Source organism: Solanum stenotomum, chromosome 6, assembly GCF_019186545.1.
Source record: "Solanum stenotomum isolate F172 chromosome 6, ASM1918654v1, whole genome shotgun sequence".
Classification (NCBI taxonomy): Eukaryota; Viridiplantae; Streptophyta; class Magnoliopsida; order Solanales; family Solanaceae; genus Solanum; species Solanum stenotomum.
The window spans coordinates 58,083,869-58,111,191 of NC_064287.1; the positions used below are offsets into that span (position 1 = coordinate 58,083,869).

At 36.0% G+C, this 27,323-nt stretch overlaps 4 protein-coding genes across 4 annotated transcripts; 1 reads left to right on the plus strand and 3 right to left on the minus strand.

Annotated features, from left to right (window-relative positions):
* Positions 1 to 367: 367 nt before the first annotated feature.
* Positions 368 to 2,885, plus strand: LOC125869033 (thioredoxin F1, chloroplastic-like). Its single transcript, XM_049549590.1, has 3 exons — positions 368 to 753; positions 2,427 to 2,526; positions 2,605 to 2,885. Exons 1-3 carry the CDS (start codon positions 446 to 448, stop codon positions 2,737 to 2,739), a joined length of 543 nt encoding a protein of 180 aa, XP_049405547.1. The 5' UTR covers positions 368 to 445; the 3' UTR covers positions 2,740 to 2,885.
* A 406-nt stretch (positions 2,886 to 3,291) lies between these two features.
* Positions 3,292 to 9,471, minus strand: LOC125868237 (biotin carboxyl carrier protein of acetyl-CoA carboxylase, chloroplastic-like). The gene is made up of 7 exons (XM_049548867.1): positions 9,216 to 9,471; positions 6,975 to 7,028; positions 6,736 to 6,881; positions 6,331 to 6,658; positions 6,133 to 6,204; positions 3,614 to 3,679; positions 3,292 to 3,531 (listed from the first exon to the last, which is right to left on the minus strand). Exons 1-7 carry the CDS (start codon positions 9,399 to 9,401, stop codon positions 3,508 to 3,510), a joined length of 876 nt encoding a protein of 291 aa, XP_049404824.1. The 5' UTR covers positions 9,402 to 9,471; the 3' UTR covers positions 3,292 to 3,507.
* Positions 9,472 to 10,057: 586 nt separating this feature from the next.
* Positions 10,058 to 19,211, minus strand: LOC125867818 (U1 snRNP-associated protein usp106-like). Its single transcript, XM_049548395.1, has 13 exons — positions 18,888 to 19,211; positions 17,231 to 17,283; positions 16,470 to 16,638; positions 16,278 to 16,341; positions 15,515 to 15,594; positions 15,219 to 15,372; positions 14,212 to 14,273; positions 13,976 to 14,038; positions 12,429 to 12,487; positions 12,003 to 12,084; positions 10,891 to 10,934; positions 10,573 to 10,791; positions 10,058 to 10,352 (listed from the first exon to the last, which is right to left on the minus strand). Exons 1-13 carry the CDS (start codon positions 19,032 to 19,034, stop codon positions 10,334 to 10,336), a joined length of 1,215 nt encoding a protein of 404 aa, XP_049404352.1. The 5' UTR covers positions 19,035 to 19,211; the 3' UTR covers positions 10,058 to 10,333.
* A 300-nt stretch (positions 19,212 to 19,511) lies between these two features.
* Positions 19,512 to 27,002, minus strand: LOC125867677 (uncharacterized). The gene is made up of 8 exons (XM_049548238.1): positions 26,582 to 27,002; positions 25,193 to 25,404; positions 23,278 to 23,559; positions 22,642 to 22,764; positions 21,508 to 21,658; positions 21,153 to 21,382; positions 19,963 to 19,999; positions 19,512 to 19,861 (listed from the first exon to the last, which is right to left on the minus strand). The coding sequence occupies exons 1-8, from the start codon at positions 26,943 to 26,945 to the stop codon at positions 19,743 to 19,745; spliced, it is 1,518 nt and encodes a 505-aa protein (XP_049404195.1). The 5' UTR covers positions 26,946 to 27,002; the 3' UTR covers positions 19,512 to 19,742.
* Positions 27,003 to 27,323: the final 321 nt, after the last annotated feature.

The window sequence follows — 27,323 nt, forward strand, 5'->3', positions numbered from 1 at the left end:
CATTATAAGATTTATCTGTTATGTCATTCAAAAAATGTTATTTACTTTTTAAAACTTTGTATCAAATCAAAATCAGACAAACAAATTAAAACGACCGGAATATTTAATTTATATCTTTCTTGCCACAAGATTTTCCAAAAAATAGAAAAAAATCAATTTATATGGACCAATGATTCCACGTTGCCTTCCATCATTTTGGACTCATCCATCAAATGCAATCTCTACCACAAGATCATATACCCTTAAAATGACCAAAACACCCCTAATGGAATCCTAAACAAACTTAAAAAAGAATATCTCAATGAACAATTTCGTCATTTCACCTCTCAAACTCTCTTCTTCTCCCTTCAAATCCTCCGCCATTTTATCTCTCTCACACACACACTGCCTCCACTCTCTCTACCTACACATACAGAGCTATACGTATAGACTGATAATAGCAAAAATGGCGTTACAAGTTCAAGTAAATCAGGTACTATTGAAGTCATCAATGGCGCCGGCGCAGTCGGCATCTTCTCCGTGGAGGTTCAACAAACAGTCAGTGGTATGCGTTGCAGGAGATTATGGCTTCTCGTCTAGGGTTTTGAGGAACAGAGGATTGAGCTCGAAGGTGAAGTGTAGTAGCTCAGATGCTACTGTTACTACTACGACTGTGACGGTGGGACAGGTGACGGAAGTTTGTAAGGATACCTTTTGGCCGATTGTTGAAGCCGCCGGTGAAAAAACTGTCGTAGTTGACATGTATACACAGTGGTAAAATTACATATACTTCCTATTTCCTATTAGATTTGATGATGAATTTAGTGCTTAATTATGATTATTACTAGTAAGAATCACTGCTAATTTTGTTTTATCCCTTTCTCCAAGTCTTTTTTTAGCTAAATATTAGTGTAATCCTGATAAAAGATAGGAGGATTGGCGTAATTTGATAGTTATAATCATAATTATGATAATTAACATATAAGTGTGTGACTTACTGGTTCAATGAAGGTCGAAATGAACTACCTTGGTTGAACAATGTTCGAAGTATAGTGGAGACGAAAAATATTGGTGAAAGGATGCAAATACTCGGTAGAATATTTGAGGTCCGAGTAAACTGAGCCGCACACTACTTCTATATAATAAAGAGGAAAAGAAACTAAGATGAATTCTGCAACGGAGTTCTATTTGTTTTCCTGAGAAGAATATACTAGATTATGAATCCATAGACTGGAACAGAATGGATTAAGAGGATTCATATAGCTGACTCTGATTCATTTGTGATTGACGTGTGCTAGATGATTGGCAAAATCCTTATCTTATTAGGAGGAAGGAGGTTTCCGAGTCAACAACCAGATACTATCTAGTTTTCATGTCATTCCACTGGAAAACTAATTAGATATCCAAGAGGAAATTATTTGAACTTAAATGGTGTGGTTCTCATATCACTCCACTATTGGCGAGAAGTTTGCTTTACTAACATAATTTGGGAGGTTGTAGAGTAGGAGAATGAATTAAGCTGATTAGTTTAAATATGGTTTGATGAAAATGAATTGCCACTAAACTAAACTTGTACGCATTGACATGAAAAATAGAGGCAAATGGAGTCAAAGGCCAAGCCTCAATCAGCAAAGGGAGATGAACTCTTTTATTTGGACAACTTGGAGCAGAAAGTTATCTTCAAAATTTAATGCTTAGCTTGGATTAGCCTCTCATCAATTGCTTTCTCCTAAATTGAAGTGATTATTGAGATCAATCATTGATAGATAGTTGAGAACCTATATGACTGCTGGTTTCTTGGCTTAAGCAATTTTTATTTGACTCTCTGCTTTGTCTTGACCTTACGGGGTGGGGTGAATGTAGTAAAATCTTATTTGGATGTTGCAGAAAGAATGTTAACTGTCAGTTGATAGTTCTATAAGTTTCTGCTGTTGCCAAACTGTTTTGAAGATGGGGTAGATTCTACCTAGGTGGGTAGTTGGTAGTATATGATTGAGAACCAAAATTGCTCTCATCCATAGCTCTACACCTTGCAAATGAAAGCCTCCCATGCTTCGCCTCCCATGTCCCAACATATTACAGAGTGAAAAAGGGAATACAACGGAGAGAAACACCAACGGATTTCACTATTGATCTTCATGAAATGATATTTGTGTATTCATCTTAAAGAAAACGGAAAATAAAATGGACTAATGAATAGTCAATTGTTTTGGAAGACATGTTTTTTCTGCTTTCAAGTGTAGGATTTGAAGAGTGTCTGATATATCATTACTTGATTGAATGCTTCTTTGGATTTTGAGCTAGATGTTTTCTGGACCTCACTTTTATCTATCATCAGTAATAATTGGTTAGTACGTTTGTTCCTCTGGGAAACAGTTTTTCAACAGTGTCTTCTCCCTATGTCTTGGTTTTCCGCTTTGTGATTTCTGATTTCAATCCACCTGCAGGTGTGGTCCTTGTAAAGTGATCGCTCCAAAGTTTCAAGAGCTATCGAAGAAATATAACGATGTGGTCTTTCTGAAGCTGGACTGTAACCAGGACAACAGGGTATGTATTCTTTAAACTACCTCTCCTTCTAATGAAACAATACACTCTAGAATTGATCAATGTGATAATTTTTGGCAGCCACTAGCCAAGGAACTAGGCATAAAGGTGGTTCCGACATTCAAGATTCTGAAGAACAATAAGATCGTTAAAGAAGTCACTGGAGCAAAACTTGATGATTTAGTAGCAGCAATTGAGGGTGTGCGATCAAGTTAAATATTTTTTTTTCTATTATTTCTTCTCTTCTTTTGTTTGTTTAAATATGAAGCAGATAATGTCTATGAATGTCGTAATTAGTTCTAACTAAATTCAGTGTATAGCCGTGGATAATGAAATGGAAGTGATGTATTTGTGCTGCAAAATTGCAATAGATCTTGTCTTGTTAAAATATCTCTTCCCAATGTTTTATTTTACCATGGAGAGTAATCGAGAAAGCTAAATTCCTGTATTCTTATTTCACATTTTATAATCGATATAAATTTTGATTCTAACATAACATATGTGAGGAAATGACAAGTCTTGTAATAAAAGTTTTTTCGAGTCAACATGGGTCAAGTAAAATGAAACTGCAATTATAAGTATCGTATGATCCGCCATTTTTGATGATTCTTTTCCAAGGCAATGATTAAACAGTGAAGAAAAGGCCTGGGGCTAAATAATCAAACTTCATACAATCCTTAATTTGGTTAGTTATCTTAATTTGATGAGATAGCTATCGAGGTACAAACCTCAAATAAATATGTCAAATGAAAAAAGGAAAAATCAGTAAAGCTAGAATCCACAATAAAATGCCAAAGAATACCTCAGATTAAACACTAAACTCTCCTAATGAGTTTTAGCAAGAATCGTCTATTCCATCACACTACCAGTCATTGCAAACATACTCACTGAAACTGAAATACTGCAAAATATCATAAGCCGAAGGTAAACAAACACCTGCCAAGTTCCTCTGCATATTGTTTCCTGGGTCTTACTCGAACAGTTCTATGGTTTGATGACAAACAGAGGCTGCAGAGAGATAAATACGATATTAGGAAGGAAATGGTATTAACAAACTGAATAGTTGGATTAGGTTAGTCAAGAAACTCACAGTATCAACACTGACAGGTTTTCCATCTTCAGCAACAACCTCAACGATGGTTCCTGACCGATCAGCCTGAAGGGAACAGATAGAACATAGCAGTCAAATTTAGACAAGGATAACTTTTCAATTGCCCCACATTGGCAGGTAGGAATAGGTTGTCTCCTTATATGGTCTTATCCTCATTGCATGACCTAAATTTTGAGGTTAAGTTAGGGGCAAGGTCCATTTCATGGATATCAGAACCCAGCTTTACGTTATTCATGCTCCAGTTAACCAAGCTAGAATGTGCGGGGGGAGGATGTTAGATCCTCCTACATCTATTGAAGGAATGAGATTATTGTCTCCTTATATGATGTTGTGCAACATTCACCTCTTAAGCTAGCTTTTGGGATTTAATTAGGCCCAGGCCTATTTTCTTAACAATAACAAACTAAAAGAAACTGAAATCAAACAATCATGTGGAACTAGAAAAGCGCATCAAGAGGATAATGCAAAAGTAGGAGGCAAAATCAGGGAGTTAATGGACATAATGTTGTCTTTGAGTGAAGCAACAAATGAATACTTTAACAAAATTAGCCCAAGGTTTCCTATCATCATTCTCTCATCAACTCTCTAATGTCTTCCAAGAATCACATACAGTAGAACAAGCTTTGATGTAACTATTAGTTCATAGTGGGACGACATAGGTGAAATAGCAACATCAGTCATAACTACCACTAGTTTCCACAAAATTTCATCAGGTCGACAAGAAAGGATTTCTCTGCAACATGAGGGCAAGGAAACATGAAACTTCTGCCACTTACTTACAAGCATTTTATTGAAACTGGCATGAGTTCATCTACATGACAACTCCAGCAGAGACAAAACCAGCATGTTAGAAAACGAAGAATGAGGGGATGTAAAATAAATAAACTTATGGATTCCCAGTATAGTTATACAATAATAAACACTGAATGCCTGCTCCACATATACTCTTAACATTTTATTTTTCTTTCAAAAAATACAAATAAAGAAGTTATGGTTCTCTAACAAGATTTAGATTTTTCCCTTATTTCTAAATCTGTCAGCTTCAACCATTCCAAGGAACAACAAGGCCCCTCAACTTCTTTAATATTGGCGTCCTGAATTAATTGAGTAGCTATTGCAAGAAATTTTGTTCACTTCCTAACCACAACGACATATACTTATAGTCATCTTCATGAAAAGAAGACTTCACTGATCTACTAATCCCTCTAACAGATGCCAATTGGCATTCATCCTTCTTTCATTGTCAATTCTATGCCAATTGCCAATTCTAAATTGAATTGCAAATACAGAATCAGATATTTATTACATAAAAATGAAGAGAATAATGCAGTACCAAAATAAATAATGAACAAAAAAAGAGTACACCCCGCCCTCCTCCTACTTGTGGGATCACACCGAGTATGTTGTTGTTCTAAATTAGAATAGCACCAAAGGATGTTGCTAAGTCTACAATGACAGTAAAAATGTTACTATACCAATTACCAGACGAATCTCAAGTAGAAAAAGGTATTCCCAAACATTATGTACATTTCATAGCAAACCTTACACGTCCAAACTAGATCCACTAAGTATCATCAAAGTTTAAGCATGCAGCATGCCCAAACAATCCACAAGCCCAGAAGTGCCACTACAAGAATATAAAATCTAAGCCTGTTCATCATTCATTGAAACCCCCAGAATCTTGGGGTATCTTCCTTTACTACTTCTAATAATATAAGTAAATAGTCTAAGAAAAAAAATTCTTAATTTGTTTGGTAGACTAGAAATATATAGGTTGTCCAATATATATATTGGATGTGGTCTGGACTAGTAGAGTAGAAACATATATATTTAAAGATACTTAATATTTCTCCTGTTTATTTTCTTTTACAAATTTACAAACTCTAGCAAAACCAACAGACATCAGTTTTGGAAAGGAGTCGTTAGATGGTAAAATGACAACCCAAAGCTTTTTGTCTCAAGCTAGCTTGTGCACACCCCCACTAATACATCATGCAGCCTGGCCAGCCCACAGGTATAAGTTCCCAAGGTAATCCTATTCACAAGGCTAGAGCATGGGGTCACACAAATGTGGTAGCTAGAATGAGAACCTGGGATCTCTCATGCCTCAACCACTAGGTCATCCTTTTGGAGACCTCATTGCTTGTTTGTATAAGTAGAAAGCAGGTTTATACATTAGAAGTCAAATGCAATCTTTCTTACTGCATCTTTTTGAGAGTTATGATGCATTGATGCTACTTCTGTTCCACACTGGGAAAAAAGAGCAGAGAGGCAATAAATTATTTCTTTGATGAATGAGCAAACAATTACTAATCACGATTTCAATTTGGTTCAATGCCTTTCTAAAAGTTGTGCAGGTAAAAACACAATTTTTTTGGCACCAATTTAAAAGGAGAAATATAAATTTAAAAATAGTTAAAAGTCATGAAACAGAGATCTCGTATAAGTACAAGAAAACAATATAGCAGGCAATGGCAATAGCCAAAGGAAAAGGTTACCTCTATTTCGTTCATCAACTTCATCGCTTCAATAATGCAAAGAACTTGACCCTTCTGCACTTTGTCTCCGACCTGTTGTAATGCATATCATGGAAACCAAATGCATTGAGAGAGCGCAATAAACCATAAACGTCAATTTTTTTAATCTTTGACGTTTCCATATTTGAATTTACTACATAAAAGATGGACATGCAGTACCTTCACAAATGCTGGTTCACTGGGTGCTGGACTTCTATAGAATGTCCCTGCCATTGGGGATTTGAGCGGTGGAAGAGATAAATCAGCTGACTTTGCTGCAGCTGGAGAAGGTGCAGGGGCTTGAATTGGAGCAGGTGCAGGTGCAGGTGCAGGTGGAGGAGGTGCATTAGATTGTATAGATGGTACATGATATGATTGTATAAATGGAGCTTGTGCAGGAGCAGGAGCAGGAGCAGGTGGTTGTGGTAGTGCCTCCTTCTTACGGATTAGAATTTCACAATCAAGTTGTTTTAACTGCAGCTCCACAATATCCCTAGAATCAACTAGCCTGCACAAAGGACAGTCTGTCATGATTATTCATGAAAAGTTTCTTCAGAGATGTGAAAAAAAAATGGGAATGCATACTTGACAAGGCTTGAAACTTGGCTAATAAAGTTAGCTATTGCTTCCTCTGATACCGAAGTTGCAGATGAAGTCTCACTTGGTGATTTCACCTCTTCTGACTGGGTGATAGGAGTAGCTGAATTATTTGAAGATCCACCAAGAGCAACCTTGAAGGCAACAGATGGTCCCAAAAAGGTTTTCACAAAGGTTACAATATTTGAAAGAATTCTTCCAATGAAAACCATTTGAAAGAATCTTACCTCGTTCGATTGGGCTCTTGTTACAGCTGAATGATTCCAACTAGATTGTAGACCCTACCAAAAAAAAAAAAGATTATAGCCACATCAGTTTTTCTTCCTCTGGTACTAGTAAAAATGGAAAAAACATCTCTGAAAAAATTGGGAAATGGGGATTTGTACTTTGGTTCTTCCATTAAATGAGTTACACAGGGTATAACTTGGCCACTCGGGATGGTGGTCCAAAAAATTCTTTCATATGACAAGTTCTAAGCATATTATATAATCTATCACCATTTTCCAGAAGAAGATAAAAAACAAATGAGAAGAACTCCGAAATAGTTGCATAAGTGCTGCAGAATCAACTTCTCGTATAATAATATAAGAGCAACCCTTAATTTTTTAACTACTTCTAAAAGCAAATGTACTCAAAAAAATATTTTAATTCTACCTAATGTTCTTAAGCGGCAATTTCCTTCAAATTAAAAGTGTCCTGTGAAGGGTTCTTTCAAGTTTAACAAATGAATATATTTATTCAGAATTAAGGGAATGTATTATTTGCTTTTTGTTGTACATATTCAACAAAGTTTTAGTGTTGTTTAATCAACAAAATTTATACCTTTGCCGATCTGAAAAAAGGTTCAACAAACGAATTACATCACTACAATTGATACAAGATCGCCAATGAAATACTATAGGGTTTTCATAGTAACAGAAAACCCGTCGAGGAAAGAAGATACTACATCACAGTGGCAGATCGAGAGTGGGTTCAATGGATTCAACTGAACACATTGTTTTGGTTGGATCATAAGTACATATGTGAAAAAGATTGTGCTTGTGCGTATGTAGGACACATTTTGTATCCACTGACTGTAAATGTTAGATTCTGAAAGTGCTACAATGGCAATGTTAATACAAGTGCAGTTCTTCAGTTAATTTATTGGCTTCCAACATATTTTAGGTTTTCTCAAAATATGAAACAATACTAAAATAACTTTTGTTGTTGTTTACTTCGTCAATTTCCCTGACCCAGGAAAAATCATTAACAAAGGTCTCTGGATGCTCTTTTCTACTCAATATTAATGGCAAAGCAGAAAAGAGAATAGCAGAACAAATAAAAAGGATGAAACCATTTTTTAAAAATTGAACATTCATTAATACCAAAGATGAAACCTTTACACCAATTAATTAGCTTAACTTCGTTCGTTGCATCTAAAATAACATATAAGGTGTCTTTTCCGTTTCCAGCTTCAATTTCAGCTTGGAGATATTCACTTCTTTTACATAGTGTTCTCATATCAAGTTTCACAAGCAAAAGAATACCCAAAAGATATAAAATTATACTAAGAATAGAAATAAAACCATTGGCCAATACACCCTTTCACAGTAACCTCAAATCAAACTATATGGTATAGCTGAAAATCATTTCTAAAATATTTCGACCCGAACTAGTTTGAGACTGAACAGTAGTTTTATCATATCTAATTATAACGGAGCCCAAACTAGTTCGAGATTAAGACATAATAGATGTTGTTCTAGTATATTTACACTAGTATTTGCAGTAGTAATTTGTATCCCTGATAAAAAATTGTGAATCCTACTCCATATAACAAAATAAATAATAGAGCATGCATGACATACCATTATTTACCTGCATACATAAAATATTTATACAAATAATTTTATAGCATCAATCTCAAATTTATTTATTTTCTTCTTTTTTTAAGACTGGTTCTTCAACTGGATCAATGCATGTATGAACCCTAAAAAAATCCCGACGGTCTAGTCTAGAAAAAACCCGGATTTTGTTGGGTTAGTGTTTGGTAATGTGTTCTTCAATTCTCACTATTACATGTTGCTTCATTTGATCTGTTTATCTTGCTATTTTCCATTCTATCATGATTTGTTTACACTTCTTTTGAGCCGAGGGTCAATCGGAAACAACCTCTCTACCCTGCAAAGGCAGAAGTTGGGTCTGCGTACATCCTAACCTCCCAATACTCCACATGTGGGATTATACAAGGTATACTGTTGTAATCTCAAAAAACATGGCTTGATTTATGCTAGCACGGCACCACCTGAGAGTGAGCTAGCTAGATATATAAGAGAATTTGTTTCCAAAATGTACACATTTAACAAATCGTATTCATTCCGAACTCACTGAATCTAAATAATATGCATATTTCATAGAGGGAGGGCCGTAAACACAAAATAAATTGAAGGAAAGTGAAATGAGGAGGCAAAACAGCAGAGAAATAGTAATACCTTACAGGAGAGTCGGAGTTTGGGCGTGATAGATAATTTGGAACGTAAATGATTGTAATGGCGATGATGGCAGAAAGGTAATAAAGTCAAGGATTTCGGGGCATTTTTGACCGGAAATCCTGCCGGTGAAGCAGATGCCGCCGGTGTCGCCGTCGCCGTCGCCGTTGTTCCGAACGACGTCGTCATTTTGCTCGCCGATATTCAGAGAGAGAGGAGGAGAGAAGAGAGAAAAAAACAGAGTTGTGTCGATGAATCCAAAGACCACTGGAGATAATGGAGAAATACTTAAACGATGTCGTTTTTAGTTTCGGAACAGTCTGATCTAACAAGTCAGCATGTGGGCCCCCTTGGACCAAATCTGAATGACGTGGCAGACGAAAGAATTTGTGTTTTTTTTTTTCAAGTGTTATAGAGGTAGGGTTTAAAATTCGGCATTGTAAAAGTCATATAGGTAAATATTTGAGATATATATAACAAGTATATCATAAGTTGATTTCATTTTTCTTCCAATAAATTGTGAATTGACAAATCGATAATGCTAGGTAATACTATATTTCAAGACGGGATATTGTTAGTTTGTCACTAATACGTGTAGTACACTTTTTGTTGAGAGAATAATTATACATAAAGCATATTATGCGGCATATTTAAAAATAAGATATGTTTTAGACTGCTATTAGTAGAAAAGATTTGAGTTTACCATCTCAGTTAACTTCATGATACAATTTCTTTTAAGAAAAGGATGTTAACTCGAGTTAAATCTATGTTGCATTTTAGTTAGAAACTTAAAAACCAAAAACACAATCTTGAATCTTCCACAAACAAATCGCCCATGATGGCGAAAAACACGCCTGGGAATTTTTAAATGGGTTATTATCTCCACAAGAGGTGCAATCTCAAAGGGTGGTACAAAAAAAAATGTCATAACACTAGCTAGAGCATAAAACGTACATGTCATTTTGAAGATCAAATATCAAACTTCACCCTACCACTTCATAATCCAAAAAACGACCAAATAAAAACAGGCAGTATATATATGACATCATCTCCTAGATACTACCAAGTACCAAACATCCACCAAATCAAAGATACAATCCCCACGCCACAGCAACTTTCACCTAGTAGCGATCGTAACGCCTGGGAAAGAAAAAAAAACTGTTAGTGAATATTGAACAACAAACTTTTATCAAATGCATAGTAAAGAGAATACAATAGTGCGTGCATCAATACCTATATTTGCTAACCAAGTGGATAATTATATTGAAACTACGTTTCTCTGTGTATACAATTGATTTGGCATGGCAAGGGTCAACATTATGTATGCAATGCAATATGCTAAGTGAAAAAAAATAAGAACCTGTGGCGATCATAATCCCTTGACCTTTCTTTTGACCGTGAACGTGATCTCCTGTGACTTCTTGAATCATAGTTCCGAGAGCGGTCTCTGTTTCTGTCACGATCGCGATCATAGCTGCGATCTTTACTCCTGCGATCATGATCTCTCCCCACTTCACGGTTATCAACTCTATCCCTGCTTGATTCTCTCTCGCGTTCCCTGCTTTTCCTTTCTTTAGATCTACATAGTAATATTGAACATTTGAAGATAAGATGGTAAAAGCAAAAGTAGATACAGTAAAGTAAAGCTGAATAGGCACGTCACAACAGGAGATCCAACCTCCTATCTTCTTCTATTGCCTTGCGCTTCTTGTTTCTTTCTTCCTGGCAATTCATCATTGAGAAAGCACAGATGAAGCATATCACAAACTCCCATAGTTGTTCCAGTGAAATTACAATGAACACATATTCAAAGAACAAAATTGTGAAGTACAGAATGATAATCCCTATTCTTCCGTTCTTTAATTGACTAGTCGATTTTAAAACTTAAAAGGAACATCGACCTAAGTCTTACCTAGTAACATCCTCATCAAGTTCCAAATTTTATAAATCAATAGGGAATGTGCACATAATGAAAAACAGGAAAGCACAAAATTTTCAAACATGACAGAAAACAAAATAAAAATCTCTAGCAAATAATTGAGAAGCATTTTCACACACATTATATATAGGAGAACATTATAATAGAAAAAATTGAATTGCTAATAGATAGTAGCAGTAATAAACCATCGCCACCAAACTAAGTTTCATCCTTGTCACGCAAGACTGGACAACATAGGAGATTTCGCTGTATTTTCTGTTCATAAAGGAAGATGCAGGAAACGGCAGAACCTAAAGCCTGGCAGATCAATATTTTGATTCATGCATTAAAGAATTGATAATACTCTCCTCTATGATGATGATCTCCTTCATATAACTACCAACTCTTTTTAGCTCTTAAGAAGCCAAACATAGGTCACTTATTCAACCATTCTACCCCATCTTAAATTCTACCCTAATACGGTTCAATAAAAATATTAATAACCTTTCATATCTCATTTATGAACATCAAATAAAATATGAGGTGTGATATGAGAATACGTATTTCCCTATGGACCATAATAAGATCAGTAAAAGATAGATTAACTATACAGGGCATAAATGTAGAAAGTGACAACAGAAGAAACTGAAACATGAAACCAGGACCAGAATCAAACAATTCAAAATATCAATTTAGGAACTAAAAATCAAATGTGTTCAATCAGAGATTACTTTATGCAACCAGATAAATAAGGAAACAGGCACATGTATTGACAAATACCACATGGCAAAGTTCTCGTTATATACTTCCAATAACAGAACCTACACTGCAACAGAATATAAGAAATCTTCAAGTAGATATCTTATCTTTACCTGAAGTTCAGCTAATTTCTCACGGATTTGCATATATCCCAAATGAAGCTTTCCTCCAAAATGATCAGCTAAGCGACGATCACTGGAAAGAAAAAGAGAAGTGAGGATAGCTGGATTTTCAAGTACTATGTCCAATAGTTTTAAGAAAAAAAAATTGAACAGATAACAGCAAAATGAAGTTGCTCCCATAACTTTCTGGCTAAACATAACATGATTGAAAAATAAACACAGAAAAGACGCACATTATTTAGCGGCAAAAGTTTATCCTCGAAAAACTGGGCCCAAAAAAGCCTGCTGGTGACAAGGAGGTACAATCACCATGTCAAAAACTGAACCACACAATACTTCAAAGTAGCTTTTTGCTTTCCCTACACAGCTATACTTGGAAAATGTTCCAAAAGATGTAACGGAAAAAGGAGCATTTACCTGTCATAAACACTTAAGAAAGCTCCACAAATATCGCATACACGGAGCTTCTGATCAGTCTGCAAAAGTTATAATTAACATTTCACTTGTCAGGGACAGTAAATTCATATCAAGACCACATGCTGAGATTCCTCGGCAGAAATATATGCAAGAACAGCAACAAACAACACCCTTTCCTGATTCTGTCTGCTCACTCATACATATATGTGCCCACTTGAGGCATCTTTTTTGTACTTCAAATTGCAGCGAAAAACACTCCAGCTCTTTATTTAACTTAAGTTCTTAAGAAATTCTTAATAGTTAATTTTTTTCAAGAAAATGCTAGAGAACTGTATCATTATCATCGGAAAGTATCAAAAAGAAGAGAGCTTTTTATTGACATGTTAACAGCTAGAAAGTGCTCCTATATCAGGCCTAGGTTACAAACAATATTGTAGGTAATTATTCTCCAGGTTATGAGGTAAATAGATATACTTAATTTAATAGAGAATATTCTAGTAATGAATCTTACGTGATATTCTTTTTTATACAACAACATACCCAGTGGTGATATTCTTTTTTATAAAATATTTTTTTTTATTAATGATTAAAAAATATATTGTACACTAATATACCAAAAAGTAGAAATCTACAACATAATGTGATCCTCCACGAACGAAACACAATCTTCTATACAAACAGGAACTTCATGGAGGCACAAAATCCAGGAATGACAGGCTATCCTCAATTATACAATCACTCTCTATCCCTTTAAAATCTCTTCTAGACCCACGTGAGTGCTAATGGTGCAATGCTCCGCGGTCTTCGACTTCTCTTCTTTCTTCTAAATACCAAGCATCCCCCATTTCAGCTGAAACATTTCAAAATCTCTGATCCCACGTGTGTTAAATGTGTTGCCACCTGATAATATAGGGTGAAGTGGTCCACATCTTCAGTTGAGCATTTGCACATAAATCACCAACTAATATATGTAATCCTCCTTTCTCAAATCCTCAATTGCTAATAAAGAAGCACACAAGGCTTGGTAACCTGGGGATCCAAACCAGAGCAGAAACCCAATTCCTCCTTACTAAAAGCTCATGATAATATGACTTCACTAAGAACAATCCACTCTTCTCATTCATATTTCCATTAATCACGACTAGTGTGTGATGATTTGCTTGTAAAGAAGTTCAACCATGCCTCTGAATTAACCTACTTCCCAGTCCTAAAGGTTTCTCCTTACCACAGTGACCCTATTAATTTAACTCCCCTGACCCACCACTTGTAACCGTCAAACTAGTCATACTACCGTTGGACTCAAGCTACCGTAAAAATTCAGAGAACGCGAGTCTCACAGTATATTCTAAGCACCATCTGCAACTCCAAACCATGCTTTTAGAAAATGATTACATATGGCTTTTTTTTCTCACGGAATCATCTGAATAAATTTTTTAAGTAAGATCACTATTCATTTAGATTAAATTCGGTAGAAACACTTATATAAACTTATAAATGAGGAGAACCAACAGTACATAATGCTTATCAGAGCTAGAAAAATGACTTACAATCCGCACATCAACTGCAGTGTACTTTGAGGAATCCTGAACAGGTTCTTGCCTCACAGGCAGCTAAATGAAGTAGACAGGCATATCAAGGGGAGAAGTGTTAAATGTAGTCAAACTGGAAGGGGAACTGTTTTGAGCCAAAAAAAATATTAATAGAGAATAGAAAGAAAGGTAATTTGAACACTAAAAAGTTATAATGAAGCACAATTGAAGTACAAACAGAACTGTTTGGCAACCTTCTTAAGAGCTTCCGCCTCTTCCAATGCTTTCTGAGCTTCATCAACCATCCCTTGTTCACCTAGATACCAGGGTAAAAGGAAAAGTTTACGATAAAAACAAACATTGAGCAAAAGCAACCCTGCTGCAGAGTCTCTTTTCTATAAATTAAATCATTTCACAAAAAGTGCAACAAGATGGTACTGAGAAACTGTAGAAGGTGTATTAATAGGCTTTGAGCTTCCAAAAATTTGGGTATATTTTCTTTGCTTAGATAGAGCAGATATGATAAAGTAATTCTGGTGTAACATTCATTTGAGGCATAAAACACAAAAATGCTTCCATCTTGCTTACATCACTTCTAGGAAAACTTTTATCTAACATATACCTTTACTAATCAGAGAATATGTGCAGATAATTTTCCTTAGCCTCCCATTAATGCATTTTCATCATAAATTTGAGATCAGAGTAACAAAATCTTACATAGAAATTTGATAGTGATCTTTAGAGGTCAAGCCCACCCCCCACCCCCACACACACCAAGGCTCACAACCTTTGGTGATGGCTTATTGGAGAAATAAATAATGATCCCTCAATAAGGAACCAAATGAATAGGAATGAGCATAGGTTTATTTCAAACTTTTGCAGCAGAATATGGCTCCTCTGATCTCAAGGTACAACAACAATTGTCCAGCAATGACGTTTGAAGATTCTTATTTCATATTATCAAAAGCAAACATTATCTCCCACTTCAGTCGCATAATACCCTGCCATTTCCCATGTATTTACCACTAACAATCTCAAGGTAGCATTAACCCAGAATCACTCACTATTTTATCCAGATGTTACTTTCCTTTTCAACTGCCCGTACGCAAGTGCATGGACATAGACCAAAATAATGAGTTTGTACTATATCCAGAGAGATTCAACATAATAAAGAATATCAAAAAGAAATTTCTGGTCCTGTAGAAGAAGTGGAGGATGTTGTAAGCAACGCCAATTTAGAGCTATTTAGATTTCAACATACCAAGATCTTCTGCTTTCTTCAGTTTCTCATTTATCATTTCCTGTATGCGAGGATCTGGAGTAGATGCAGGCAAGGGTGCCAACTGTGGAGCATTCTGAAGTGGCTGCGGCAATGATGCTCGATCTTTGTTGAATGCATCCAAAAGAAGCATTGACTGCCATTGGATAAAAGAAACTATGAGTCCTGACCATACTGCATACACACTACCATGTGAACTGTTGAGTATTGCAATGTCATTAATTTTTGCCAAATTGACTGAAGGGCAAAGTAAAATTCAACATCTCCAAGTTCCGTACCTGTTTGTCCGCTCTCTTAGTTCGAAGTTCTTCAACTTCTTCCAAAGCTCGAATTTTCATATCTGTCTTACCTTCAAGATCTGCAAAGAAGTAAGATCATTCAAGAACTTGGCCAACTCAAAAAGAAACATTCAGTTTTTTCATCAGATAGAAAATTCCACAAAATAATTAGCACTTCACATTTTTTAATTTTTGATAACCGTGGTGTCCTGGCGAGCTTTCACACACTTCGACTAATTCCACGGGATACCTACCACCTCCCACCAACAACAGGTATCTGTCCACCAAGGCTAGGACGGGAAGAATCACCTAGTGTTTTTTGTCTCAATTGAGTTTTGAACCACTTCATTGACCACAAGGCCACAACCTTGGGTGCAATTAGCACTTCACATTTTGATACTTTGAAATCACAGTTTGATCAAATTTACCATGACTCATAGGTTAATTGACACCAACCTAGATTCAAGAATGAAACTAAAACCCATTCCAGCTTAAAATTATTAGACAAAGTAACGATGAATCTTATAATATCACCAGCAATCATCAAGTATAGTTTACTCCCTGAACCTCTGTATGCTCAAAGAGGTATAAGATTGACAAGCTGACTCGTCATTTATGTATATGCAACAAAAAAAAAAAGTAAAATAAGAGCAACCTAACAATGGGAAATAACCAATCAACACTACATTGTCATGCGTGCACGACTTGTAAAAGGTACTTTCATGCGGCATTCAGGTAATCAGCAATATCTAAAAGAACTTACCATGTATGTCAGCTTCTTTCAACTTTTCTTTAATTTGCTTTGACAACTCATCAATCTCCGGAGTCTACAATTTAGACAAGTTGAAAACACTTGTAACAATGAATAGTATACAAAGGAAGGGAAAAGAGGAAGTACCAGACCAGTGACCAACAAAAGAAAATAATGAGCTTGGAGCCCAAACTTGACAATTACCAGGGTGACTTCAGATACTGATATGGCAATAGCAGCTTTGGCATCCTCCTCATCAAGCCTTTTAAGGGCTCTAGTTATTTTCCTGTCACACTCAACAATCAGCCTATCTATTAAGTCCTCCAAGTCCCTGTCATAGTTATCCTGACCTTTTGCTTTTGCTTCTTCATATCTTAGACAAGGTTAAGTTAAGACAAGTGATACTGGATTTTTACTGATTCAAGAAGCAACATTGACCAAAGAATACAACATCTCCTGTCCATTTATTTGTTTATTTTGATGATGACATCACCTGTAGATTTCTCTTTTTTTCTGTGGTTTAGGTAGAATTCAGGGCTGGCTCGACTATAAAGCCACTAAAGCAATGGCTTGGGTCCCCGACATTTAACAGGATTGACAGTTTGAGGAGGAGAGCAATGATCTTCAGATTGAAATCCTTGTTAAAAACAACCATAACATTTAACAGGATTCAAGTTGATCACTCACTTCCAGCTACTAGGTAGCCTGTCAGTCCCTAATAATTTTTTTTATGACCTCCCACTAATATCGCAACAGCTTCTATCATCTCCAAGAAAACAGATAATCTAGTTAAACAGCCTGTGACAACAGCTACCCTATCTAGCATATGTAAAGACATAAGAACACTTTTTTACTTAATAACCCAAAATGCCTTGACGTGATATTAATTCTCCAAATTATTAGGGTCACAAAACATGAGTATGAAACACTTCGAAAATCAAAGTATACACATCAAAGAAGGATACTCTTTTCTCAGAGGCAATGAATGCACCTTAGGGCATGCCCCCATATCCATTTTCTGCATATCAGGAAAGAAATTAAAACAAAAAATCATAGCAAAAAAGATATAGTCAAACAAGAAATGAAGAGGGAGAAGACCTGGGACAAAACTGAACCACTCCAACACCCCTCCCCCTACCCACCCAAACAAGTATTTTCTACAGTAGATATTTCAAATTCAACGATTTAATATGGATAGCATGTGAGTTGACTCTTTAATGCTGACTGGTTTCGCCTTATCAATAAGAATTGACTAATTTCACTAGATAAAGATTATTGCCATTAAATTAAATAAAGCTTGATACTAGAGGAGCAATATTATCATTTTTTTTCCTACAAGTATTGAGCATTACTGATTATCAACTTGTATTTCACTGGTTCACATTTTCATACTTGTAAGCATTTATCAAAGTAGGAATCAAGAACAGGGATAGCTTATGAGGGCATAGGTGGTGACAGAAAGGAAGTCCAAGAAGTGCTTTCCTCGAAGTTCTACATTTTGAGCCATAAGATTAATGCTAGTCGCCCAGGTGTAAGAGATGCAAGTGTGAAGAATTTCATAGACATAGGCTTCAGAAGAAACCTGCAAGACTGAGAGATGGATGAATTCCACAAATTTATGGAGCTTCTATACAAGCAAGCATTGACAGAGTAAGATGTCCTGTAGTAATGTGAGCACTGAATGAGAATGTTCTAAATGATGTCTTCAACCACAAGCTATAATTGGGGTCACAGAATTCACACATCATTCCATATGGAACCCATGAATTCCAAGAAAGGATTGTTTCTTCACGCAGTTGACTACTAAAGGGTGATTCTAACAGCCTTGAGGCAAAAGAAAATAACACATAGCAGTCGGTGCCAAATGGGTAAATTATAGGGATTGAATCACCTGGGTTTCCTCCAATTTGTTCCAAAAGCAGAGTGTTCTCAACCCCCATCTTTGGATAAAGTTTTCCAGCCAAAACTTATTATAATTTCATTTCAGAAGTTATAGAACAAAATAGTTATTTCAACTTCAAAAGGCACCAAAAATGCATAATCTACTCATACACTTAGTCAACGAATAAACTAGCCTAGATGCACAGTAGAGGTTCTCCTTTGATGTCCTCCTCTAAATCACACCAAATTCAAGGGCAAAGCTGCACGTAGTACATATTCACTCTCCCCTACCCCACAATAGTCCGAGAACACTTCATTGCACCAAGTAAGATCTCTATAGAGCAAAAATATTTAAATCTAAGCCTCCAACTAATTCTCGAGAACCGATATGAATTTTTTCAGTTACCAAAAAAACAAATAACCTAGGGATTCAAATACAAACACACACATACGAATTAACATGTAAACATATATAGATAGAGAGAGCTCTATGGCATTTGTGTATACATTTCACTCTCCCCTACCCGGTAATAGTCTGAGTAAACTTCATTGCACAAAATTAAGATCTCTATATAGCAAAACTATTCAAATCTAAAGCTTCAACTATTTTTCGACGCCTAAATGAATTTTTTTCAATTATCCAAAAACAACACTAAATAACCTAGGGATTCAAACACAAACACAAACACGAGGAAACAGGTAAATGGAGAAATAGATAGAGCGGTGTTAACTTTTACGTACAGTGAGCTGAAAGAGTTCGTGAGGGCAGAGACCGGAGAGATACAGACGGCAAACTTCACGGTCGTAGTACTTCCGATCAACCTCCGTCACATCGCCGTTCCGGTTAGCTCCCATTAACACATCCAGTTGCTTCCTTATGGCGTCCATTGACGATGAACGCTTAAAATTCGCTGCTGAGTTCAAGCTTAGGTTTGCTCTATCTATGTAAGGGCTTTTTTCCTCTTCACTCTTTTGTCCTTGGAAGCTTTTTCAGTTCTCACAGCGTTTTTTATAGGGTTTGCCAAATTGGTCCTTTTACTTTTTCATTTTAATTTTATCAACTTTGATCTGAATAATGATTATTATTGAAAATTAAAACCCCATTTAGCCAAAAGGATTTTTCACCCAAATACAACTCGAATACACCAAAAAAAAATCTTATTTTCACTTTCACTATATATTTTTTCTTTTTAATTTATATTTAAATTATAGTATTTCTTTTTTTGGAAAAACTGTATTTTTGCCTACATGAAATAATTACCATTAAATTATACCCGCTACAATCCTTACATGGTGCATATGATACATTTTTTTGGTAGAACAAAGAGAATTGTGTTAATCAAGATAGGATATTTAGAAAAATACATATTTTAATTAAATAATATTATTGATCAATAGTTTAAGTTAAAATCCATACATGCCGAAAACAATAGGAGACATGCGCTTAACCCACACATTATGCTCTTCCAATTAGACCAGATCTCAGGGGCCAAGGTGAACTAGGGATTATACATCAGTTGCCATATAATGACCAAATTATTTTAGATTGCCCAAGATTTATTCATCAAAATACAGGAATAAGAAGCAAGAGCTCCTTTACTCCAAAATAACTTGTATCCTGTCACCCATTGTATCCTGAAAATCCAACAATTGTTTCCCACCCTCTTCTAAAGTTGCCTCATCCAACAGAGACTTGATGTTTACACCTACCAAAGCTGTATAAAAAAAAAGACATAGAAATTGAACTTTTCAGAAATGTGTTCATAAGATTTGACTTACAAAAGACATCACCAACTACTTAAAATAACAAACATACCTGGAACTATGTTTGTGATTCCTTCCAAAAACCCAGCCTGCGGAAAAGAGACAATTAAGCTTGCAAAATATTGGAAAAACTAATAAACTTGATGCAGTAGATAATGTGCATACAGTTTCATGCGCACTAAAATATAGAGGATGGGGTTCCATATTCATGAAAAGTCAAGTTCAAACTATGTTACAGAACCAAGACAGCCTAGAGATTGATCATGCACACACGTGAACCTTAAGAAAGCGCATAATGCTAAAGATATCACAAATATAACTCTAAATTGAATTAAACAGGCACCTCATATATTCTCTTGTGGATACCTCACGCAAGAATCACAACATTAATGAAACAACAAAAAGGTTCAGAAGTTAAAGCATATGAGTTGGACCTTCTTCAGTTAAGAAATGGCTCTGCTGCACTCCTTAGGAACTCATAACTGTTTTTGCACAAGTGATCATACCCCCTAACCCACCCCAAGAAAAAAAACGGCTCCAACAAAATGGTTGAAACATGGTTTGGCATCAAATACCAATATCAGTTATTCAAAACTAAGGAATTATTCTCTCTTAAAAATTCAAATCTTGATAATTTGTCGAGATATTTTGAAACTATATATCTTGACAAATTATCAAGATTTGAGTTTTGATAATTTGTCAAGATATTGAAACTTAGAATCTAGAACTCAGTATATTTGATAATTGATATCAAAACTGAGTCTCTTACCACATAGCTTATAACGTAGATAAGAATGCATCCCTTAAATCTGAAGCATTTTACTTAATTCTTGGCCCACCAAAGAGTCAATATCTCTAGCCTGTTACTATCATAAAAGCCCTTGCTTGAGTCCAGCAGAACAATTTAAGTCGGCAGAGTGCAGACTACGGATGTTAGCGTTCCTTTTAAAAAGAAAAAAATAAGCAGACTGTGGGTGCTAGCATTGCAAGGCTTCAAGCAACGAGGCTTCAAAATGATCTACCTAAACTGATATCTATAAAAAATTAAGAGTTGCTCTTTCAAATATTCATTGTTAAACCTCAAGACAATATCAACTATGTCTATGATAGTGTGATCCCTTCGTCATGCATCATAAACGGTTAAATAGTTTCTTAAAACATTTATTGTAAATAGTTTTTAGCTCACTAATTTCACATACGTAATAGCTGAAAGACAAAAAATAGCTGAGGAGTATAACTTACAGGAATTCTGATATCTAGCTTTTCAAATCCATCTTTTCCAGTAATCTTTACTCTCAATTTCCGAGACCAGGCCATTGAGAAATTTCCTTTCTTACCCTCACCAGAAAATTTGTCATACACCTCAGGTATCAATACCTCAACAGGATTCTCTGGTATTTGACTCCTCTGCTCTCTATCAGCTTGGATGCCGGGTTGAACACCGTACTCATTGCTGTTTGATGAGAAATCACCTGATATTTAAAATGTGAAAGCAAGGTAAAATGTCTTTGGATCAGTATTAAAATGATCTGACAAGATCTGAATCCAAATTGTCTTTTCAAATAATTAGAAAGCCTAAATTGACGGCATTGCTCACCTTTACGAGAAGGAAGTTGACTGCTTGTTGTTGCATAACGCTTCTCTTCTTCATAGTAGGTACTGAAACCTAGGATTTCTTTTAGCTCTTCAAATGAAGGCATGCTACCCGGCGATGGTATCCGACCTCCTTTAATGGCAGACAATGCATCCTGAAGATGTTAGTAACGAGTTAACAAATCAACGTTTTTTTGGTAAATGTTGTGCAGCAGAAATTTTTTGGCAAGCTGTCATGGGGTCTATATCTCAAGCCAGTAGTTGACAAGTGAAGAATTAGTCTTTTTTACTAAAAACTGATTATGTAGGGACCAATGTAGCTATTTCTGTTTCAAGTCTTGTTTTATATACATTTCGGAGAAATTGCAGGAAGAAGCAAAAAGAACATAGAAAATAGAAACAATACTAAGAAACCAATGACCGACTGCATGATGACTTACTCATTGAAGCCCTTCCAAGCCTCAGCAAGATATGCTTGATATGAGGATATAGAACAAAGAAAGTTAAGTGCAACAGCAATTGCCTTTATAAAGAGTCCCTTAGATAAAGACATCTCTTCACATGTTACCAGATACTTCTTCAATGGTAGAGAAACTGGGAAAGCAAGGGATTTGGATTGTTTTTGCACACTCAAAACCACAAACTACATAAACATTTACTAAAGCTTTATATCCTCTGCATCTTCTTTATGCCAATCAATGAATCAACTTACTTTATCAAAAAAATATATATATATTATAGCCTCTCACGGCATAATAGCCTGCTGCTTATGTACCTCGTTCTCAATGCTTGCTTCACTTAGTCCAAAAACTACAACTTTGCACAGATAAGAAACTTTGAGATCACTAAATTTTAACGAAAAGAGAAAAAAGAAGGAAGAAAAGATGTTCCTCAAGTAGGGAAACAGAAGGGGCAGTTTGGTGGTAAGTGATTTCCTTCCTAGGGAAGATATTCTCATGAGATCACCATCATACTTGCTATATAGGGTGGGGCAAAGGAATTTCTGGGTTGGTTTGATCTATAGCCAGCAAGTGTATTGTTTTTATGTGTATACTTCCAGGATGCGCCTAACTATAAAACCTGGATGAATAAGTAAAAATTCTGTAGGAAAAGGATAATATGAAGTACAAAATCTAACCTGCATTGCACCGATTGATACCCCAATCAAGGAAAGTGGATATGCCACAAGTTTGTATCCAAGTTCCTCAAGTTCAATAGGAGTGAATATTGGTGTTTTACCACCACCTTCAAGCATATTTGCCTGGATGCAATTGTAAAAGCTCTATCAGAAAATTTTACACCAAATCAATGCTGAAAGTTCCTCCAGTATAACAAAACTCAAAGCCCTGATCATGAGTACAAAGGCATAAGGACGCCACCGAGAAGAATATATATACTACATAAAGCTTTTTTTTTTTGATGAAGAGAATATCATTGAAAGGGCATCAGGAAGATGCCATATTACAAAAGATAAAAGGCATGTCAGCGCCAGCACAAAAGACAAAAAGACATTTTTAGCTCCAAGACAAGTTTCCCTATGCGAGAACCAGTGAGCTAACAAAATCAAAAAAATTGTCAACACTATGAGCAGGTGTAAGATAGTTCCAACAGAACAAACTAACTAAAGATCTAGCTTTAAGAGAATGTTCTTTTTCTTTTTTTTTTTAGAATGAAGCTTTTAGAGAATGTGTTGGAGTTGATATTTCAAGTGGAGCTTCCTAATTAGAACAATATAAACATGCTAGTCAATGCAAAATCTGAAAAGAAGGCATACAAGCTTCGGAACCAGTGGATAGACATCACAGAAAGCTTTCATCTCTTCTTTGGAAGCAAGAGCATCTATGAACAGAACATCAGCTCCAGCATCAGCAAGAGCACGTGCCCGCCAAAGGGCTTCTTCAAAGGAGACTGCTTGGCGTGCATCAGTACGTGCCACAATCACAATGTCAGATCCACTTTCTTTTCGAGCATCAACAGCCGCTTTTATTCTCATGATTGCTTCCTCCCGAGAAACAACTTTCCTGCCACGTGTGTGCCCACATGCTTTGGGAGAAACCTTAACAGCATTACACGCGATTAAGTCCAAAAACAAGGCGGAGGTAAGGGAAAGGAGATCCACAACAAATACGAATTTTCAACTATATTCTGTAAGACCGTTAACTTTTGACATAAAATTAACAAAAAGAACAAATAACAGGGAGAAAGTATTAGTGATACCAAAAAAACACAAAGAACAAGGAGGAAATACTTTTTTTATTATTGGATGTACAAAAGTATTTAGATAAAGGCAGAGATAATGTATAATACATGAACTTTGAGGGTTAAAATTATGATTCAGTGAATTGCAGTTCTGCTCATTGCTATGAAAGTTCTGCCTAAATAAAGAACACCAATGAAGAGTCAACCACCCCTTAAATTGAAGCCATGATACTTAGTCATATGTGACATGAAGATAAATAGAACTACAAAAGCCTTGCACACGGGGACATTTGTTGACCAAGTGTGTGTTCCAAAACAAATCAATAAGATTAAACTTCTATTTGCATGTTAATTGCTTCTCCTTATTTAAGTCCTAAAGAAGGAAAAGTGGTCCATCTCTTATAGCATGTACAAAAGCTAACAGTCCACTATAGAAAAATCATTCAAGTTTTGCAAGAATGTAAAATTATATTCTCTACTATGAAACCTAAAACACTTGCATCCTATAGTGCATGCTTAGACTTGTAATTAACATCCCCAAATACTTGCACTTTGTGAGATGCCTCGTTTGAAATAAATGAAGTTAAGGCATCAAAATCAAGATATTAGTACCTACAACCAAGTCATATCTAAAGTAGATTGGCTTCCTTTACTTAGTTACTGGACGTTTCTAAATACAAGTGGAAATATTTTCTTCACATGAATGGTAACTGGTAAGAGATAGAAACGGAAGGAAGAGGATGAAGACTTATTCATGACACTAACCCAATAATCAAAAAAGAAAAAAAAACCTTTTGGAAAGAGGGATGGCAGAAAGAAGAAGGAAAATGGTGGAGATAGTTAAAGATATCCATTTCTTTCTGTTTGGATTGAATAGGAAGTGAGGAATGACGAAGTCTGAACTCATTTGTTTTCTCATTCAACTAAAGAAGTGAGCCCAATAGAAGTTACATTCTTTTATATAATTTTCCTTGCAAATCATACGCATGAAAGGAAAATTCTGATACTCTGCATTCCTTTCTGTTCCCCCCTCTCAAATGAAAGTGAAAAAAAACAAAACCATTACATGAAGCTGTATATGTGGTGTAGATCTATACTCGTGGAATTCCAAAAATTTCCCAAGTAGAAAAAATCTCTTGGAGATGGAGTTCAGATGTTTAAAGGGAGACATGAGCACGAAAGTTCTCTCAGATGATGGCAAATGCGCTTAAACGATACAACCATATAGACAAGCTGAAAATTAAATGGCACTTCCGTTGGCAATCCAGTGGAAATCAAGAAGGACATTATCGATTTCTGTAGGAACTTATAAAGGGAAAATGAGAATTGGAAGCCACCCTTCAAAAGAGACAGCAAATTACAGACTGAGGAAAACGAATGTGTTAACACCATTGCTAGAGGAGGAAATGGAAAACATTATAAAGAGTTGCAAAAATGAGCAAGAATGATCAAGCAACAGTAGAGGGTAAGAACGCTTGACACACGCAAACCTGATCTTCAAGGATTATTCCCCCAAAATCTGCTCTAATATATCCTTTCACAGTTCTCTTGACATTCATGGCATTACCATATCCATTATCTCCATCCCCAATTACTGGTATGGACACTGCTTGTGTGATCTCTCGACCTTGAGCCACCATCTCTCCATAGGAAATTAGTCCTGCATCTGGCAGTCCTAACCGTGCAGCAGATATTCCAAAACCTACAGATGTTCTCCAGATATTAGCTAACAAAAGAACATATGGGAAATATTTGGCAAACTCACTATAACTTCATTCTTAGTTACATCAGAAGAACGAAAAACTAAAACATTGAAAGTTCTAATACAACACCTTACTTAATTTCCAGTGCGTATAGTCTGTAGAGACGAGGCACACCTCAACGCCTCCACAAGCTCTACCAACAGCAGAAGGGTTTGGACTAACTAACAACATTATATGGAGCCATAAACCAGGTAGTATGCATAAACCTAACAAGAACTGAGGCTAAAGAGCTTAGAAATTCTTTTAGTTCCAGAATTAACTTTATAGCAGAGAGTCTCGCCTTTGGCTTATTTCATGGCTTCATATCTTACTAAAAGATACAAAGCGAATAAGCAACAGATAGTAAATAGTAAGATACAAAGCAAATAAGCAACAAGCAACAGATGGTAAAACACGTCAAAGAATAAGAAGCTATGTGAATACTAAATAATAATACTACAGAGCACAAAGAAGTGTGGAGGAGGCTAGTCCCCTGCCTATCCCACCAAAAGTACAGCACCAGTCAGCTACCTACTACATTTCTACCCTAATCCTCGATCTCCATACCTTCTATTCTATTCCTTCCTATCTAGGATCATGTCCTCAGTAAACTGAAGTTGTGTCCTGTCATGTCTAATTACCTCCTACAATTCTTCTTTCGGCTATCTCTACCTCTCCTAACCCATCCGATAGCCCAACCCCTTATATCTCCTTATTGGTGCATCCACACATCACCTCTTCACATGCCCAAACCATTTTAGCCTTGCTTCCCTCATCTTGTCCACCACATCACGAAAGCCACTCTCACCTTATCCCATATTACTTCATTCCTAATCATATCTCTCCTAGTATGCTCACACATCCATCTAAGCATCCTCATCTCTACTACATTGTACTTCTAGACGTGGGCGTACTTGACTGGCCAGCACTTTGCCCCATACAACAAAGTTGGTCTAACTGTCTGTAGAAATAATCAGAGCTGCAGTCCACAACTATAGCCAGTCCCAAACCAAGATAAAGTAGTACCACTGTAGTGCGTCAACAGCTAGCTTAAAATAGTCAAATTACCATGAATCAACTGGATTTACTCGGTGATTAAAAGTAAAAACGATTTAAACATAGTACAAAAATACATACCAGTTGTAAAGCAGAAATCGAACCCAGCTCGCTCAACAAGCTTAGCACTGAGAGCATCGAAACAAGCTGGTCCTTGATGAACTCCCGGCGATTCTAATAGTTTCCGGAGTGCCTTCGCTGGAGAAGTATACTCATTAGAGTTAACTGAACCCGATTCCTTACCACCATAGCTAGCAGAGACAGTGTAGCGAATAGAGGTTTTCCTTCCAGCTTTGCTACTGCTGCTAACTACTCTTTCCGGCAATGAAAAAGCACTTTGAGGGAGCGTCTCGGCTACGCGCCGGTGAGCTAAGTATGCAGTTCGGCGTGACGGAAGATTCGAGAAAGTTCTGAAATCTGTGCTGGAAATTGATGCGGAATTCATTGTTGTTATGAGTTTTTCCTCTGAAACTCTATTTGTCAATCACAGCTACAACAGCATGTTTGGATGGATATTAGTTTAAGAAAATATGTTGCAAATTATTGTTACTTATAAATTTAAAATTTTACTAAACATATTGTTAATGTGTAACTAATAGCCACAAGGAGTGTTTGGTGATTTGGTTAAAAATTGATTCAAATAGAAAATTAAGTTAAAAGATTAAACAAATTGACATTTTGTTTGGTTTGATTTTATTAAAAATAACTCATAAAGAATTAATCCAAATAACGTAACTAACTCGTGAAATGGAGATGAAAGGGAGAATCGATGCATCTACAAGAAATAAAGTTTTAAGTATCTTGGGTTCCTATTCAAAGACAC

Excerpts from the sequence above, each read along its gene's own strand:
- LOC125869033 (XM_049549590.1), top strand. The coding sequence starts at position 446 with ATGGCGTTACAAGTTCAAGTAAATCAGGTACTATTGAAGTCATCAATG. Across the intron at positions 754-2,426 it reads GTTGACATGTATACACAGTG|GTGTGGTCCTTGTAAAGTGA; the intron begins GTAAAATTACAT and ends ATCCACCTGCAG. Across the intron at positions 2,527-2,604 it reads ACTGTAACCAGGACAACAGG|CCACTAGCCAAGGAACTAGG; the intron begins GTATGTATTCTT and ends AATTTTTGGCAG.
- LOC125868237 (XM_049548867.1), bottom strand. The coding sequence starts at position 9,401 with ATGACGACGTCGTTCGGAACAACGGCGACGGCGACGGCGACACCGGCG. Across the intron at positions 7,029-9,215 it reads AACTCCGACTCTCCTGTAAG|GGTCTACAATCTAGTTGGAA; the intron begins GTATTACTATTT and ends TTTTTTTGGTAG. Across the intron at positions 6,205-6,330 it reads GTGAACCAGCATTTGTGAAG|GTCGGAGACAAAGTGCAGAA; the intron begins GTACTGCATGTC and ends GCATTACAACAG.
- LOC125867818 (XM_049548395.1), bottom strand. The coding sequence starts at position 19,034 with ATGGACGCCATAAGGAAGCAACTGGATGTGTTAATGGGAGCTAACCGG. Across the intron at positions 16,639-17,230 it reads TCATTGCCTCTGAGAAAAGA|ATATGAAGAAGCAAAAGCAA; the intron begins GTATCCTTCTTT and ends ACCTTGTCTAAG. Across the intron at positions 14,274-15,218 it reads GAAGAAAGCAGAAGATCTTG|GTGAACAAGGGATGGTTGAT; the intron begins GTATGTTGAAAT and ends CCTGGTATCTAG.
- LOC125867677 (XM_049548238.1), bottom strand. The coding sequence starts at position 26,945 with ATGAATTCCGCATCAATTTCCAGCACAGATTTCAGAACTTTCTCGAAT. Across the intron at positions 21,383-21,507 it reads TCAACTTCCTTCTCGTAAAG|GTGATTTCTCATCAAACAGC; the intron begins GTGAGCAATGCC and ends TTTAAATATCAG. Across the intron at positions 19,862-19,962 it reads AATCACAAACATAGTTCCAG|CTTTGGTAGGTGTAAACATC; the intron begins GTATGTTTGTTA and ends TTTTTTATACAG.